Source organism: Trichoderma virens (genome assembly GCF_000170995.1).
Source record: "Trichoderma virens Gv29-8 chromosome Unknown TRIVIscaffold_6, whole genome shotgun sequence".
Taxonomy (NCBI): Eukaryota; Fungi; Ascomycota; class Sordariomycetes; order Hypocreales; family Hypocreaceae; genus Trichoderma; species Trichoderma virens.
Window position 1 is genome coordinate 2618887 of NW_014013743.1, and position 18228 is coordinate 2637114.

The window sequence follows — 18228 nt, forward strand, 5'->3', positions numbered from 1 at the left end:
CGAGTGTCGATCCGCTTGTGGGCTGCAATAAACTTAGAATTAACCGTGTGGGTGGCAATGTCATGGTTATTGCCGCTGAGATAAGTTTCTGTGGGTCTTGCGCCAACTCGGTGCCATTTCATGAGAATTCTCACTCAATTGATGGTGAGCCGAGTAAATACTTCAACAATCATGGCATTTATTTTCGTCATGTGTTTCTTTCATGGAATCACCGCTACACATCGAAAATCATATAACGAGATGAAATGCATGAGATTGAATTGAAAAGACGCAGCCGGTGAGATGGTTTGCTCTAATCGATAAGGGCTAATGAGATGAATTTATTCCTTCATGACAATGAGTTGAGATGCATCGGAGAGTGCAACATGCACCCAAAGAAACTCCCACGAATTAATTCCAGGTGATACCTCGTTTCTCATATTGCGACAAAAAATGATAGTAAAGATTGAAGTGAAATAATCACAGTCGCCCCAATGCTTTACCATCTGATGATGCTCTCCACGATTGGGCAGCGATGCGAGGAGATGATACAGATACTGGATTCGAGCATGAAGATAAAAGAAAGAGTCAATAAGTCATATACACGTGTCCGAGATGCAGTTTTGTTATCTTGCTCATCACAAAATGCTGCACATGTGTGGGTTTCACTGCATCATAATGCCAGTATCGGCCTATCACCTTCTTTGCCTGTTCTGCCGCATGATATTGTCACCGAACCTCTTTCACAATTAGCTGAACAGAACGAACACAGAGATGAATTGGATGGCAGCTAATCAGGCGATACATCAAGTGCCAAACGAGGCATCGAGTATTTCTTATAAAGGTCCAAAAAGCTTCGTGAGGAATCGCCCTCTTGAACAAAGGATCAACAGCATTGTTCATGCTTTGAAGGCTATCAATAGTACAAAATGGTCACATTTAATCGCTTCTCTCCGAATTGTACTCTCCCCAACGAAACACCCATTGGCTTTGTCAATGCACCAAACATTCGCACAACCATGCAAATCGTTTGGAGTTGCTTCAGCGTCATTCTGCTCTGCACATGGTCCATCCTTCATCTCAATGTACCGCCAGAGCTCATGACGAGAGGTTCATGGCAATGGATCTACAGAAAGCTGTTTCTCTTATTTCGAAAGGTCTACTGGATGGGCGTGATGCTCATTGCCCCAGAGTTTCTCACAACGTTCATGACAAAGAAAATGCTTGGGACAAAGGAAAATGTCAAGGCCTTGGAAGAACTTGCCGATGAGGATGATGTTGAATGGACTCTATCTCATACAATTCTTGCGGATATGGGAGGAATTGCCATCTACTTTGGCCCGCTCCCACGCCGTCCATCAAACGGTCGTTCAAAGCATAAGCCGGGCTCAGACCCCGAAGCCCTCAAGGCCTTACTCTCAAAAGAAAAGTCTGAGAAAATGGTAGAAAGCTACGAGTTTATCAAATCATTCATGAGAAGGCAGAATCGCTGGCTAGGAGGGTGCGAAATACCATGGGAGCCATACAAGGCACATTTCGAGCACGCAGAAAACGCCATAAGATTGCTACCCAAGGATTCTCTAGAATGGAAGACCCAGAACATTGCCGCATTGTCTGGAAGCGTATGGACACTAGATTCGAAGCAACTGGCCATTGCAAGAAGCGAAGGCGTTATCAGCAAACTGCCGAATATTCAACTGGCTGACATTGAAGACAAGAATAAATCGGATCCTTTGGTCAAGTTACTGGCCATGATGCAAGTCGTTTGGATTGTCGTCCAGCTCTGCGCTCGAGTCTACTACGGACTTCCATTCGCGCCCCTGGAGCTCACCACTGTCGCCTTTTCTGTTACTGCCATTATTTTGTATTCAAGCGAATGGGAAAAACCCAAGGACGTCAATACTCCTGTCTATGTCCCCGCTGCTGAGCATTGTGTGACAGAAGAGGCCTTTATAAAAATCGCCGAAGCTGCTCCCTTCCCATACATGCAATTTCCATACCTGCAGTGTAAGCATTATTACATGCCCAGCGTTTCCTTTCATGAAACAGATGGCAAAGTATCACATATTGATGCGAAATCGTTTCTTGTTGCGCTGGCTACTGTCGTTTCCTTTGGCGGGATTCATCTCTTCGCATGGAACTTCCACTTCCCGACTCCGGTTGAGGGATTGCTCTGGAAGATATCCGCCATCATAACCATTGCGTGCCCTACGCTATATGTGGGCAGTCACTTGCCTTTTATGGGGAAAACTCCAAAGGATGTTACGAAACCGACGGCGAGAAAAGTAAAGGCGGTTGTTGCGTTTACTTCTTTCTTCTATTTTTTCGCTCGGTTGTTCTTGATTACGGAGAGCATCAGGTCGCTTTACTATTTACCTCAGGAGGCCTTTATTGCCACTTGGACGGCAGATTTCCCACACATGACGTGACATGTTCAATTTGATGGACGTAGCTGGATTGTATTCGGCATTAGTATTATTATTCATTAGCATCCGTGGCTCACCTGACTCTATATGCTGCTCATAACGTGAAAAATTTAACAGTATTTCAACATCTCAATATTCGTGACACGTCTCGGTTTCCGTAACGATGTTTCTTCCAGCCAAAGCCTCTTGGTGAAACAATGTCACAGAGATCTAGGAGTACGCCGCTTTCCCAGTTTCTCTCCAGCGGTGAGCTAGTGAGACTGAAGCCGGCGAGCCAGAGAAATTCAAGCACATCCCCCACAACAGCATGGTCATTCTCGCCTTGTTCTACGTATTCATATACAATGGCGATATAATCCTTGGTCGATAACATCTGCCGTCTCAGTTTCTCTATGCGAAGTGGTGGCGCCCGCATCGGCCGGGGACATGTGCGTAGCACCTTGCTGCTAATGCTGAGCCAGCCGTAGCATTTTCTCATGCGCGGCATCGCGGAAATTGACTTAGTCTCAATACAGGCCTTTGAGAATCTTTGCTGCTGTAGAAGACGCCGGTCTTGGGAAAAGGCCACTTGGTTGGCCCATGCATCTTCGCGAGTGGTCGGGTTGGCGTTGACCAAAATCGGCAACTCGGGAGTGGCCTGGGCAATCGATTCCTGCATCATCTCTAGAAGCGCCGCATTGTGGCACTCACGCTGGACGGGATGGTAGGTCATGGAGTCGTATGGAAGAGGCTCCGTGTCCCAGAACTTGAGGTGAAGCCCATCAGTTACATGATCCAAAGAATCACTGCAATACAATTCGCAACTCACCACTTTGAGCACAAAAGGCCCTTGGTCTCCAAATTTGACTTTCCACACATAGCCATCGAGGCCGCCGTCGATTTGAGCCTCCCAAGTCATGCTGTCGACATCAAACGGGCACTGGCGCAGTCGCGGTATCTTGAACGCATCAAGAGTGTAGCTTGGCGCGCCTATCAGATACTCGTCGGCGCGAAACGGCACCTGCACAGCCAGACCGTGATCGCGGCGTCTTTTTTTGTAATATGCGGACATGGAAGTGAATGAAGTAAATGAAATGCGCCGTGATGTTGTTGAAACAAGGGTAAAACGAGGTTCAAGGAATGCTTCCTTGATGGATGCGTACTGTCCTCCGTGTCACGTGACCGATTAAAAACAACAAGCTTACTCCTAGATACATATTAGACTATTAGCCACATGTAGGCACCTTAGTAGGTTGGTGTTTACAAGCCTTTTTTTTTTGCCAAAGGCGAAATCATGTGCTTTCGCCAGGCTGAATCCCAAAGGAAGAGTAGCCTTGGAGGCGGAACGGCGACTACCGGATTGGACACGGGCGGCGGTCCAATACTCGTCTGCCACATTGTGAAGCAATCCCCGCAGGATGCCAACCAACAACACTACTAGCTACAGCTATTCTAGCTTGGATGTGCTCAAAGAGGTTACTGAACAATCACTTGCGGATAAGTTTAAGAAAAGGGCCCGCATATCTGCGCCAGTGTCAATATGATAGGTATTAATCTACGCAATGGGAAGCAGTTGCTACGCCATGGGCTTGGCCGCAGATGCAAGGTTGTCAGTTAATAAACCGCGAGGCATAAAGGATTCGTGCGTACCTATGAGTATGCTGAGAATGCGAGTATAAAGGAACTCATATCTCCGCTGCCGTCCTCCATCATCCTATACATGTCCACAACGTAAATTGACTCGATTTCCTCGATCATTCTCCAGAGCTCCACAATGCCATCGCTTCTAGAGGTACTTTCGAGGCCCAATGTTGCAGTTGCAAATTACGCCATCAAAGGACCCAACACCAGTGCCGACGAAGACGTTAATGTTGAAAATTGGACTCCTTGGACTGACTTCAGTTACGAGACTTTGGCTCGAATCTTTCGACAGGAGCTGGCTCAAGAATACCATGGCTCTCCAGACCAAACAAGACCTATGCATCTGCAATGAGGCTACCTTTGATGATCTTTTGCGTCGCTTCGTGATCCCCGTGGTCAATTATGCCCTATCAAACCAACCCGGCTCATGCCATTACGGACGGGGAACTAGATGTTTTTCGAGGCATCAGCCAGATTGGTCTGTGATATCGAGCACATGGGTTGTGGAGAAGGGATATCTCAATGTTCTACCTGGAGATACGAAACTTGATGCAAAGTGGCGGCCTTCTATGATCCACGAAGCCAAAAATTTTGAAGAATGGCAAAAGGTTATGCACCAAGTTGTCTCATATATGATGAAAGAAGAAAATCGATATGGGTTCATTATAACGGATACCAACATGGTTGCTTTGAGACTGACTCGCAGGCCTGTGGAAAGTGGCATTGCCGCAGATCGGCCCCGTCGTGATAACGTCCCTGGTCACCAAAGGCACATTTCCGATACTTCCATGGCGGAGCTTGAAAGCTCATTCATTGATGAAGAAGCTACAAATTGGGACTACTATCCTCCAGAATATGCCATCATTCCCTGGGATGTCCATGGGCCGGGCAAGCTCACCATCAAACTCGCGTTGTGGTGCCTGGCGATGATGGCGGCAAATGGCCACAGATATATTGCCTACTCGTACCCTGACCTGGATTCCTGGAGACAAGGATATAATGGTGGATACGTGCACAACACATCCGGTGCTACCTTGTCAACCCTTGTAGAAGGCCATCGCTACGAAGAGCCGGACCTAGAAGGGCGCGCCATTGATGTTGCCGATGATGATGATGGCGATGAACTTGAAAGGAACAGCGATGGACAAGAATATGACAAGGGAGAGAGTGAGCACGGAGGTTCATTCGAAGATGAGGATGACTCGGAGACGATAATTCCTACCCGACTTAAGGGTGGTGACGCAGATTGAAACAGAGCTTTAAAGCTGTGACGTTGTCGCATTTGGAGAAAAATAGAACCCCGTCATCACTAAATTCTATTATTAGCTAAACCCCAGAAAGCTCAAGCCTCCTGTGGGTTTCGGGGAGTCTCTTTCTATGGATGATCTGATGGGGTTGCGGGCAGGACTCGCGAACAATCGAGCTTGAGGAGAGATTTCTGACCATCGATTAAGTACCTAAGTGCCAAAAAATTATAGACAGGGCAAATATTCGAGAATAAAATTAAGGACTAAGGCAAAACAATTTCTAAGATTTGAGCCTGAAGCTAGAGTGTATTTGTATGAGATCAAAGGTGCACAAACTCTTTTAAGGAAGTTATCCTAGGTTTTGCGACCCACAACAAGATATTTCAAGTACTGGTAAAGTGATAAAGCTATGATTTGGCAACTGGTACTATAAACTTGTTGGTTTCAGCAATTAAAGCGTCTGAGTCGCCAGAAGTTCCTACCAGTGTAACTAATTCTCTACCATTCTACTTCTTATTAGATATGGGATTTTTACACTGTTTCTATCACGTCTGGTACCATTTTAAGTCATTGATCAGTATAGATTTTGGCGAAGATACGTATAGTGTCTATGAATAAATATAGTTCAGGATATCTAGTAATTCATAACTGCATTTTGGTATCAGATTATTATGACATTCAAGATCGGTCATCTCTGTAAACCTAATCTCTGATTGAATAGTAGTCATCCCACACCGCACTTATTAGATCTACTCGCGGCCAAAAATCTTCCTAAAGAAACCCCGTGACTTGTCTATCAATTTCGGCCTCGGCGTTGGTAGTTTTGGCTCCGGCGTCGGCAATCTTAGCTCCGGCGTTGGCAATCTTGGCTGCGGCGCCGGCAATCTTAGCTCCGGCGGTTGATGCCGTGGGTTACTTGGGACCGATGCTTTCCTTGAACTATCACCATCACCACTAATAGCGGATCTGTTCTGGCCGGCTTGCGAATCGGTTGGAGGGATTCGGGATTCGAGCTTGCGTATAGCCTGCGTTAAGTAGGTGACGATATAGTGATCTCTCGAATAGGTCCCGCGGACAAAGAGCCTTGCATCTTCTACCTTCTCCTTGGCCCGGCGAAGCCATTCCGGCCGATGATTGTACTTCTCCTGAATCAAGAAGTCCAAGAGGGCCAATCGCACCACAGGATTGCGAAACCAGATTTCCCCGAGTATGGCGTTGTTCAGTATTCCAACGCAGTAATCCGCCGTTGAGAATAGGTCGGGATCTTCTTGGGCCTTGTGCTTTAGATAAGCAGGAATAGGCACGCGGGCGGAAAGTTCGAGGAAGTTGGTATCAGATAGCGTTATAGAGCCAACCCGATGCGTATTTGTTAATTGCGATTGATTATGAGAGTTTAACTCCAACCAATTAAACCAGTGTACGCCTGATGAGCCTGGGTATTTGCCCATATGGCTGATGATGTGATCGTTGAGGCGATCAAACGCAGTAGCGAGGATGCCTTTATCCGAGTGATCCTCCGGGACGAGTGAGGCAATGTCAAATACTCTCTGCCAGTCCCTGAGCCCCTTCAGATTGCCCGTAGTTGGCTTTGTGGCAAGTACTACACTCAGCGCTTCACCCTTGACGAACCAGAATAAAGGATCAAATCCAGGGTCTGTCGCAGAACTGATACTCTCCCAGTTTTCACTAACCCAATCGTTTGCTGTCCGGTGCATGTAGTAAACGTGCACATCTTTCGGTATCTTGGTGTGGTCGCCATTGCTAGACACAAGCTCTAGTAAGCCTCCGGTGCGGCTCATCAGTTTTCGCTCCAAGGATTTGATGACGCCTTCCAGAAATACGATTGTGGCATCGGCTGTCTTGAAGTCAACGGGAAAATCCTTATCACCGAACCACAGAGTCAGAGCAAATAGATTAGTTTTGTAATCCTGACAAGTCCTCATGAGCCGGAAATATTGCGATGCCTGGGCGCGAAATTGGTTGCTGGTTCGGTTCCAAATGTAGCGGAACAAGTCGGCAACCTCACTCGGGAGATTATCAATGGTGGCTTGCAAGTCTGAGATACTGGTCCCTTCCTGGAGCGCGGTCTCTAACAAGCCAGAAATGACAGATACCCAGAGGAAAACGCCCTGTGACTTGTCTACAATGTCGGTGATGATCTTGCAAGCTGCCTGCGAATTGGTGGTGGCGAAGTCGTCGTAGCCTGGGCTGAGCTGAAGCTTCTCCTTGACAAATGCCTTGATGTCTTCTCGGGTTAATTTCTCGAGTTGTAACATAGGGTTTTTGCTGTACTCGTCCCTAAAGACGTTCCATGGTCGACTGCTTGCGCAGATCTTTACCCCAGGCATGGCTTTGGCGTCACGGAGAAGATGAACTAGGTCGCGGTGGCTCTCGTGGCGATCATCGTCAAACTCATCCAGGCCGTCAATAAGAAGAACCAGTTTCATTTTATCCCCTGCTACAGACAGCAGGTTCTGGAAGCCAACCCTGAGATCGGCCGTCGTCAGGGCTGGCAATTTGATGTTTCCATCGAAGGACTGGAGAAGAAACCATCGCGCAGGGAAGATTTCAATGGCAAGTTGAGGCCTCTGCTGGATGGCCTCAAAAAGGAGTGTTCTGAAAAGACCCTCTTGGGACTTTTGGAGTTTGTTCCCTCCTGACGTCCAAGAGAAGAAGCGAGCAATAAGGAGCTGAGACTCAGCTGCCCACTCTTTCAACAGAGTTTCAAACCTCCGGTCCTGCGAGACGAATTTGACCAATGTGGACTTTCCCGCACCTGGTTTGCCTGTAATCCAATAAATATCCGAGGACTCTCCCCGCAACCACAGTGGAAAGGCCGACCAGAGAGCATGGCCATCTTCTGATGTCCGTGGTTCTTGGAATATCCATTCAAAAGTTGCCGAGTGTCGCTTAGGAATGCTTGTTTCTCGATGGCTTATCGACTCAAAGTATAGACTCTGGCGTAATTTTTGGAGCTTCTCCTTGTCCCGGCTCTTATCAAACTCGGACTTCTTTGCATACTCGCTGGCTTCCCACTTATCGCTGAGCACGTAACGCACCATCTCATCGGTCTCTATCCGGTTGTACTTGGGCATTCCGTCGATAAAGTCAATGATATCCGTACATAATTTCTTAGTGGTGCTGTCAATCTGATCCAGAGCGGCAATTATGTCCGCTTGTTGCCTCGCGCACTGGCGCAACTCTACGCCATTTTTCCCAGCTTCATCCCTAAACAGCCCCAAACGCCAGGTCAGCTCGGCTCTTTACAGGCCACATGTCGGATGTTAAAGAAGGATTGGGAGATGACTGACACCAATGTATGCAGCAGACCCACGTTTATCTGTTGGCGGATTCTATCCAAACGATGTGCCAGCTTCTCAATATCACCAGCGGCTGCGACTTGTCGGAACGCAACCTTTAAGCCATCCGCAGCCAGCGCGATCTTGGTGGATCCTCGAGCCTTGAGCCTGTCGAGAATTCTCTTAAGCTCGTCGTTGGTTGTCTGGCATTCGTCGTGGAGACGGAGAAAAATCTCTCCTGCCAACCCTTGATTCTCGTCGAACTTCATTTTAATGGCACCAACGAGGCGTAAAAGATCCACTGACACCCTGGACAGCTCGATGTACTCAGGCGCTTGGCCAGAGGGAGACTTATACAGCTCATGTGCACTCTTTATGAGGCGGAAGCCAAAGTCGGCAAATTGGGCTACGGCCGCCGCGATACCGAAAGCGCTCACCGGATCCATGTCAGAGCGATCACGGGCTATCGTTAGCACACTTCAACGGTATAGAGAATAGTTGAAGCTTCAAGGTTTTGTATTTCACCATACAACCCCGCTTTGCTGCCTGAGCTATCCCCTGTCTTCGATGTGGTTGGTTCAGCCTTCAGCCGCGTCCAGGGCTGAGGCTGGCATTATCTTGATGCCCAAGCCTACCCGGCAACTTTAGATAGCCTTGCGAGCGCATGCTTGACGTTGCTGCGATGATACAGCGACTAAGTATCTATTACTATATTTTAAATAAATTTCCATGACTCTATTTGTATATTGCTGGATAACGGCCTTGAGCACCTGATTATTTACCGCCATTTCCTAAATAATCACTTCGATTCCTATTTATGCAGAAAGATTGGATGTGCAATAGTCATGAAGTGAAGGAGACTCTATACCTGAATGACTGCGGTACCGCATGAATATCGTTAATGAATCGACAGATGCTAGCTGGGAGTGAATCCTCATAATCATGAATCTCAACAGATGAGGTGTGACGGCCTAAAGCATGATCAATACCAGTCACGACAAATATTGTCAAAGTTTTCATCTTAATTCGATTGAGAGTTCATAATGCTTCTCTTATCGACAACTTAGTCGCTACACGATGAGGTCTTTTTCAAGGGCGAGGCTAGGGATGTGGCGGATAATAAACTCAACGAAAGCAATTTCGCACACTCAATGAACCATATGAGGCCACTGAGGACAATTTAGTGACCGTTTTCTCCACTCACATTTTGTCAAGTAGGGTAGAAATTCTCGTTTAAAGTAATGATTTCTGTTCATGATATTATTTAAAACCAGAATTTGAACATGTTTGTGTGAAGTGAACGTTGTACTGATTCTCTCTCATGGATATTCCTCAGCTCCAGCGCTCCATATAGAGATATTTCAGATATTGACATCTTAATCGTGTTATAGTTCGCAAGCTTGTAAAGTGGGTTTTCAGAAAACAAAGCGAGTGAATCCATGTCTTTTAGCCAGTATCTTCAGCTTACCTAGACATTTACTCCTTAACAGCATACTCACATGAGGCTCATAGGGGTTGCCACACACACATGCCCATGTGAAAGGTACTGTTGTAACACATTAGTATCCTTTAACATAACTCGACTTTTTATACCCACCTCACAAAACCAGCAAGGAGTGATGAAATTCGCCGCATCTCATCCAGACCAATATCTCTCTCCCAGTATAAATCCTCATACTGAACCTCCTTCGGAACAGATCTCCTTAACGCAGTCGATGCAATCGTGAATCCAAGACATAATATAATATCGCAACGAAATCGTCTGCTTGTATGAACGCTCGATTTCGAGTCCAAAACCGATGGAATAAAAATATCCACGGTACTATAAGTCAAAGAAAGCAAACACTAAGAACAAGTTAGATCAGACCCAGGGCAATGCTATTTCATTGGGGGGACATTACCAGGAGTACTATGAGGCCGTCAAAAAAGTTGCATACATCGCATAGTCTCCTAACTGAAAAGCAGGCGATAAAGGTGTAGAGGCTTCCCGAAATCAGACGGGCAGCGAGGTAGAGCACTCGTGCCTGGGGAGAAAAATAGCGTGATGTAACGGGACAATCTTGTTTTTCATCCATCTCGTATAGTTGAAGTTGGCGTCGATAACTCAAAACACTAACAAAGTCTATCACAATTCTGTCTTGGGCTCAAACAGGATGCCCATATCGTTATCTCATAAAGTCATTGGTACGCAATAGTATTCATGAAGCAGTATGGCGTAATATTCGGTGATAGACAAATTGTTTGTCTCTCCGGATAGGAGATCAGGCCGGGAAGATGAAGCTATCCGCACCCGACACAAGACGGAGACAAAGATGGGGATGGAGACACGTTATACCTACACGGACGCTCGCAAAGTCCATAGCCACATACATACGGACCAATTGTGTCATAAAGGGAGCATCAGTGAGGGTGAAACGGTACGTATTTCCTGACTAGTCGTGAGAACACGGCTGGCTGTCCCGCACCAAGCGTCGAATAAGGCAATTTTGGCGACACATAATGACACTGTAGTGTAGCAAATCACACCACAATCCAGCCAGCATAGTGTAACATAGTGTCAAGAATACATCCTTATCCGCGTATTCGACGGGCCGGGACCCTATTAAGCCTCAATGATTCGCGAGCTAGGGAATTATTGCCGCCAAAAGTCCGTTTTGCCCCGTGGCAGGATCCTTGCTCTCCGCTACTCCGCATGGCCAAAAACAGTAATTGGGGAGTATAAAAGGGCCAATTAAAGGCGATGAAAACGACACTCTCCACTTTTAGAATAACGAAGAAGAGGCCATCCCCCAGCTTTTTTTTAACGTTGTCCCAAGGTTGTGGTTTATCTACGAGGAGACTCTTGCGGGATGAGTTTGAGAGGTGGTTGATCGCGATTTGCTGCCGCGTAACCTGCCAGTTGAGTCCTGGCATCTTGAACTCTTGGATTCATGAATGAAAATGCTCGTTTCTTATTAAGACATTAAAAAGGTATAGGTATATGTGTTTGCCCAACCCTCAGCTCTGCTAAGTTGGACATGAACTGGTCATGATTCGGTCACTGGCGTAGATGTAATGACAGGATCTGATTTGATCTCTGAAAGCCTCTTTGCTATCTCAGCAGTCGACTTTTCCGTTGATGAGTTACACTCAAGACACTGGCGGCATTCAAGATTGCGCCGTAGCTGCTCCTCGCACCAAGCCAACCGCGCAAACAAGTCCTTTGTTGACTGCCTGCGTTTGCGCGGCGCGGCTGGTGCGCTTGGCTGACAAACGACTTTGAGCTGGAGTTTGTGTAAAAGGGAATATGTCAGCGGTGATTTGTCGTTCCGTCTCTCGATGGGCGGAAAGTTTTGGGTGCCGCACCTTGATGCACATAGAACATGGGCTTTTCCGGTTACACTTCTTTTTGCGCTTCTGGCAGAGCCGACATGCAAGTTTCCTTGCTTCCTTTACCGGTTTGTGGGGAGAAACCGAATCGACGGAGCCGACGGAGCCCATGTTTGGATGCTCGTGAATGTGGATGAAGGTGAGGTGAGGTGATGAGTTGAGATGGGCCCTTTCAGCTAAAGACGTGCGTCGAATGAGAGGCCGACATGAGGTAGAGGAGAGCACTCTCAGCCGTCATGGGAGAATTCTGGCACATTTATCAGTGGTAAAAAAAATCGTCTTGAGATTGGCCAAGGAGAATTTCACATTTTGAAGCTGTGTTGTCAAAGCTCAAGTCAGGCATCTCGAAGCGGAAATAGTGGCACTCGACAAACCGCCCCGTCAGGCCAATGCATGGATCAGCCTAGTGACAAACTTTGAACATTAAGATGTATGGGTCCCGCGAAATCGAGTCATGGATCATGAAGATCGGTAGCCACGCGACTCGCAGGCAGCTAGACTGAATCCACGATAGAACGGACTGCTGAGTCAAAGCCTCGGGGTGAAGCAAGTCAACAAGAAGCCGGGATCGTGCTCTATTCACACCCCGAAGTCAAGCAACAAGCACACGGTGGCTCGGGGTCTTGTAAGAACCCGTCAATGTGGAGCAGGGGCCCGAGACCACGATTGGACAAGCGGGATCGAGGAGGCGATGATTATGTCAAACTCCGCAAGACGCCGTATCACCAAGGCACGGCTGCAAGATGAATGGGCGATACAAGGAGCTGCAAGGAGCCTTTCAGCCTATCTGGCAGCCAACAGAGACAAAGTCACCCCCCCTAAATTCCGAATCAGGGCTGGTGGACTCGTGGTTGCTTGTTGATTCGGAGGTTTGAACCGTGGGCTACCCGAGATGCCGGTGCGTTGGCAGGCTGCGGCTCTCCGATGTTTTGGGTGATATAAATCCTGTAAATAAAATGTCAGACCATCAAAATTCTTTCAGTTCATGGAACAAGTAGGGGTTCTGGGATACGCACCAGCCATAGTCGACGATATTGATAAGTCACGAGATACGAATCTCGACGTTGACGAACCGTGAAGATAACAGGCTGGTGATTCATTGATACACCCAATAAGACCAATTTGTTCGTTTGAATATCGACGCAGCTAAAGAAGAAAAAGAGCATCACTCAGCATTTGGAAAAATGCCAGCTGGGCAACCGCCAGTGGGCGGTGAGTCGAGCCCTGAGTCCCGTGCTCAATCGCCACACGGAAGTGCGCAAACCTACGTCGACGGCCAGCAAAATCTCAACTTCGATACCAACTTCGAAACCGACTCCAAGAAGACGCCCAAGGCCAATGACGACAATGACGGCGAAGATGATTCCTCGGAGAACAACAGCGCCCACGAGATGGAGAGGCGGCTCAGCGTGGTGCAGCAGCTTGCTCGCCAGTACACGCACGCCTCTGGAATCGACATCCAGGGCCAGGCAACGTCGCTGTTTGGGAACAACGATCCTGACTCTCCCCTGAATCCCATGAGCAGCAAGTTTAGCGGACGCACATGGGCCAAGACGGTTGCCAAATATGCCACCGAGCATGGCTCGGGCTTCCGACGCAGCGGCATTTCGTTTCGAAACATGAACGTATACGGATACGGAACCGAGACTGATTTTCAAAAGGACGTTGGAAATGTTTGGCTTTCGATTCCGGATCTTGCTCGACAGGTGTTGAGCAAGTCCAGTGGACGGAGAAGGATTGACATCTTGCGCAACTGCGATGGTGTTCTCAAGTCTGGAGAGATGCTCGTCGTTCTGGGACCTCCAGGTTCGGGATGTTCCACGTTTCTCAAGTCGATTGCGGGCGAAACGAGCGGCATATACATTGACAGCGAGACGGATTTCAACTACCAGGGCATCGGCGCAAAGGAGATGCACACCCACCACCGAGGTGAGGCCATCTACACGGCAGAGGTCGACGTGCACTTCCCCATGCTTTCAGTTGGCGATACGCTTGCGTTTGCTGCCATGGCACGATCCCCTCGAACTCTTCCGTCTGGAGTGTCTCACGACGAGTTTGCAGCTCACTACCGTGATGTTGTAATGGCTATGTATGGCATCAGCCACACAGTCAACACTCGTGTTGGTAACGAATACATCCGTGGTGTGTCTGGAGGAGAACGGAAGCGAGTCACCATTGCCGAAGCCACTCTATCCAATGCTCCTCTACAGTGCTGGGATAACTCTACTCGTGGTCTTGATTCAGCTAATGCTATTGAGTTCTGTAAGACGCTGCGTCTACAGTCTGATACCTTTGGTCAGACCAGCGCCGTGTCCATCTATCAGGCACCCCAAAGTGCGTACGATGTCTTTGACAAAGTGCTCGTTCTCTACGAGGGACGACAGATCTTCTTTGGTCGTACCGACAAGGCCAAGGAGTATTTTGAGAAACTTGGCTTTGAATGTCCTGCGCGTCAAACTACACCTGATTTCCTGACTTCTATGACGGCGCCGACGGAACGAATTGTTCGTGCTGGCTGGGAGAGTCGCGCGCCTCGCACCCCCGATGAATTTGCTACTTGCTGGAGAAACAGCAACGACTACAAGGCTCTTCAGGCTGAGATTGAGAGCTACAACTCGGAGCACCCGATTGACGGAGCTGACGCTCAGGCATTTCGTGAGCACAAGAAGGCTACGCAGGCCAAACATCAACGTGTCAAGTCTCCATTCACTCTCTCGTACTCGCAGCAGATCCGACTCTGCCTCTGGCGAGGATGGAGACGACTGAAGGGTGATCCTAGTCTGACCATCTTTGCACTCCTAGCCAACTCTAGCATGGCCCTCATCATTTCGTCCCTCTTCTATAACATGCAACCAACAACGGCGAGCTTTTACGGAAGAGCTGCTGCCCTCTACGTCGCCATCTTGTCCAACGCCTTTTCCAGTGCCCTCGAAATCTTGACTCAATACGCCCAGCGACCGATTGTCGAGAAGCATCAGCGATATGGATTCCATCTTCCGTCAGCTGAGGCGTTTTCATCTGTGCTTTGTGATATGCCGTACAAGATCAGTAATACCATTTGTTACAACCTGGTTCTGTACTTTATGGCCAACCTCAACCGAACTCCCGGAGCTTTCTTCTACTTCCTGTTTGTAACATTTCTCATGGTGCTGGCCATGTCTGGAGTTTTCCGATCAATGTAAGTTTTCTTCCCTTTCATACACATTATGATGCTAACATATGCACAGTGCTGCTCTATCACGAACCCTGTCGCAGGCCATGGTTCCCGCATCACTCTTGATTCTCGCCATGGTCATCTTCACCGGATTCGTTATTCCCGTCGATTACATGCTTGGATGGTGCCGCTGGATCAACTACCTCGACCCTGTCGCCTACGGATTCGAGGCCCTTATGATTAATGAATTCCACGGCCGCACTTTCGAGTGCAATTCGTTTGTTCCGAGTGCCCTTATCCCAGGCTATGAGAATGTGACATCGACAAACCGAGCTTGTACCGCCGTCGGATCTGTCGCCGGACAGGACTTTGTTAATGGTGATGCCTACATCAACTCGCAGTACAAGTATTTCCATGCCCACAAATGGCGCAACGTCGGAATCCTCATTGCCTTTGTCCTTTTCAACCACTTGGTGTACTTTGTCGCCACTGATGTTATTCAGGCAAAGAAGTCCAAGGGCGAGGTTCTCGTCTTCCGTCGTGGCCAGCTTCTTACTTCTAGCGCTAAAAAGGGCGACACGGAATCCTCCCTATCTGGACCCGTTCCTGTTGTCGAGAAAGGCTCGGATATTCCCAAGGAGTCAAGCGACGCCAATATTCAGGCTTCTACAAGTGTATTCCACTGGGGCAAGGTATGCTATGACATCAAGATCAAAGGCGAACCACGACGAATTCTGGACCATGTAGACGGCTGGGTCAAGCCGGGAACGCTCACAGCGCTCATGGGTGTGTCTGGTGCTGGTAAAACTACATTGCTCGACTGCTTGGCTGATCGTATTTCTATGGGAGTCATCACAGGAGAAATGTTGGTAGACGGCAAGATTCGCGATAATTCATTCCAGCGAAAGACGGGATACGTCCAGCAGCAGGATCTTCATCTGGAGACAACGACTGTTCGTGAGGCTTTGGAATTCAGTGCCCTGCTTCGACAGCCGGCCAGTACTCCTAGAGCCGAGAAGCTGGCATACGTCGACGAAGTCATCAAACTGCTGGATATGCAAGAATATGCCGATGCCGTTGTCGGCGTGCTTGGCGAAGGTCTTAACGTCGAACAGCGAAAGAGATTGACAATTGGAGTCGAACTTGCAGCCAAACCACCATTGCTCCTGTTTGTCGACGAACCAACCTCGGGTCTTGACTCCCAGACATCTTGGGCCATCCTCGACCTCCTTGAAAAGCTCTCCAAGGCCGGTCAATCCATCCTCTGCACTATCCATCAACCATCCGCCATGCTCTTCCAACGCTTCGACCGTCTCCTCTTCCTCGCCAAGGGCGGCCGAACAGTGTATTTCGGCGACATTGGCGAAAACTCATCCACCATGACTGCGTATTTCGAGAAACAAGGCGCGCCCAAGTGTTCCCCTGGAGAGAACCCGGCCGAGTGGATGCTTTCAGCTATTGGTGCTGCACCGGGATCTTCGACGGATATCGACTGGCACCAGGCTTGGCTCAACAGTTCCGAATACCAGGACGTGCAGACAGAGCTTCAGCGCCTCAAGGACGAAGGAAGCAGCCACGGTGCTGACTTGGTCCATGATAAAGCCTCGTATGCCGAATTCGCAGCACCTTTCTGGTCCCAATTCCTCGTCGTGACGCAGCGTGTCTTCCAGCAGATCTGGAGAACTCCCTCATACATTTACTCCAAGTTCTTCCTCTGCCTGTTTGTCTCGCTCTTCATCGGTTTAGTCTTCCTCAACGCCCCGCTGAGTATCCAGGGCCTGCAGAACCAAATGTTTGCCATCTTCAATATCTTATCCATCTTTGGACAGCTCGTGCAGCAGCAGATGCCGCACTTTGTTACCCAGCGAGCGCTCTACGAAGTCCGTGAAAGACCCTCCAAGACTTACAGCTGGAAGATCTTCATGCTGTCCCAGGTCGTGGCTGAGATCCCGTGGAACTCGCTCATGTCCGTCATCATGTTTGTCTGCGTCTACTACCCCGTCGGCTTCAACAACAACGCCGTTCCCGCCGACCAGGTCGTCGAGCGAGGAGGCCTCATGTGGCTCCTCTTCTGGCAGTTCCTCATCTTCACATGCACTTTCGCCCACGCTTGTATCGCCATTACCGATACCGCCGAGGCAGGCGGCAATCTCGCCAACATCCTCTTCATGATGTGCCTCATCTTCTGCGGTGTCTTGGCGTCCCCAAGCAGCATGCCCGGTTTCTGGATCTTCATGTACCGTCTCTCCCCTTTTACATACTGGATCTCCGCCGTGCTATCCACCGGCCTCGCAAATACCCACGTCACCTGCTCAGGCAACGAACTCGTCCACCTAAATCCCCCAAGCGGCCAGACCTGCGGCGAATACCTGGACAAATTCATCACCGCCGCCGGAGGCTATCTCCAGGACGCCAACGCCACGACGGACTGCAGTTACTGCCCGATTGCCGATACCAACGTCTTTTTGACGAGCGTCAGCTCCAGCTACTCACACCGATGGCGCGATTTCGGCATTGGAATGGCGTACATCATCTTCAACATTGCTGCGTCGCTGTTCCTGTACTGGCTTGTGCGCATGCCCAAGAAATGGGGCAAGAAGAAGGAGTAATTCCAACCATTCCCGATTCCTGTCCTGTTTTGGTGTCATCAAGTTGACGCAACGAGACGCAACACGCGCTTCCAATCTCACTTGACACCATCAAGACAAGACATCTGCATCATCTAGTGCATTTGCATTTGCATTGCATTTATCCCTTCAGTGAATGCTTTCAACAACAACAAACATCCTTTTGGATACCACTTTTCTTTCCTTCCATAGAACCATTTTTCTTTTGTTTTTTAATTATTATTAGAGAGTCGGTATCAAGCAGCGCTGCTTGACACCAATCACTAGATTTTAAATCATCACGAGTATAATTTGACAAAGTCATTGTCCAAACGAAGCATCCGCGAGAAAAAGGGTTTTTGTTTTCCTTCATTTCATTACCTAACGAGTGTCTGCTATATATCTCATTACCTATCTATTTATTCCATCCATAGACCGAAAATACATCATCGCCCCATTGGCGCCAAGAAGGACCGTGTGACTCGCGAGAGCAACTCTGCTTGTTTATTCATTAAAGTAATTCCGTAC

The 18228-nt window shown here is 48.5% G+C and overlaps 6 protein-coding genes across 6 annotated transcripts; 3 read left to right on the plus strand and 3 right to left on the minus strand.

Annotated features, from left to right (window-relative positions):
* Window positions 1–908: 908 nt before the first annotated feature.
* Window positions 909–2408, plus strand: TRIVIDRAFT_201162 (uncharacterized protein; the record flags this gene model as incomplete). The annotated part of the gene is made up of 2 exons (XM_014101625.1): window positions 909–1986; window positions 2029–2408. 2 exons carry the CDS (start codon window positions 909–911, stop codon window positions 2406–2408), a joined length of 1458 nt encoding a protein of 485 aa, XP_013957100.1.
* A 127-nt stretch (window positions 2409–2535) lies between these two features.
* TRIVIDRAFT_119569 (uncharacterized protein) lies at window positions 2536–3414 on the minus strand (the record flags this gene model as incomplete). Its single annotated transcript, XM_014101626.1, has 2 exons — window positions 2536–3150; window positions 3214–3414. Coding segments are annotated over 2 exons (816 nt in total), but the record flags the coding sequence as incomplete, so codon positions are not given.
* Window positions 3415–4158: 744 nt separating this feature from the next.
* On the plus strand, window positions 4159–5275 carry TRIVIDRAFT_60285 (uncharacterized protein; the record flags this gene model as incomplete). Its single annotated transcript, XM_014101627.1, has 2 exons — window positions 4159–4285; window positions 4359–5275. 2 exons carry the CDS (start codon window positions 4159–4161, stop codon window positions 5273–5275), a joined length of 1044 nt encoding a protein of 347 aa, XP_013957102.1.
* Window positions 5276–6855: 1580 nt separating this feature from the next.
* Window positions 6856–8840, minus strand: TRIVIDRAFT_149971 (uncharacterized protein; the record flags this gene model as incomplete). Its single annotated transcript, XM_014101628.1, has 3 exons — window positions 6856–7558; window positions 7823–8500; window positions 8584–8840. Coding segments are annotated over 3 exons (1638 nt in total), but the record flags the coding sequence as incomplete, so codon positions are not given.
* A 2886-nt stretch (window positions 8841–11726) lies between these two features.
* On the minus strand, window positions 11727–11994 carry TRIVIDRAFT_9695 (uncharacterized protein; the record flags this gene model as incomplete). The annotated part of the gene is made up of 2 exons (XM_014100861.1): window positions 11727–11834; window positions 11917–11994. Coding segments are annotated over 2 exons (186 nt in total), but the record flags the coding sequence as incomplete, so codon positions are not given.
* Window positions 11995–13130: 1136 nt separating this feature from the next.
* TRIVIDRAFT_83793 (uncharacterized protein) lies at window positions 13131–18166 on the plus strand (the record flags this gene model as incomplete). Its single annotated transcript, XM_014101629.1, has 2 exons — window positions 13131–15118; window positions 15168–18166. The coding sequence occupies 2 exons, from the start codon at window positions 13332–13334 to the stop codon at window positions 17701–17703; spliced, it is 4323 nt and encodes a 1440-aa protein (XP_013957104.1).
* Between the last annotated feature and the right edge of the window lie 62 nt (window positions 18167–18228).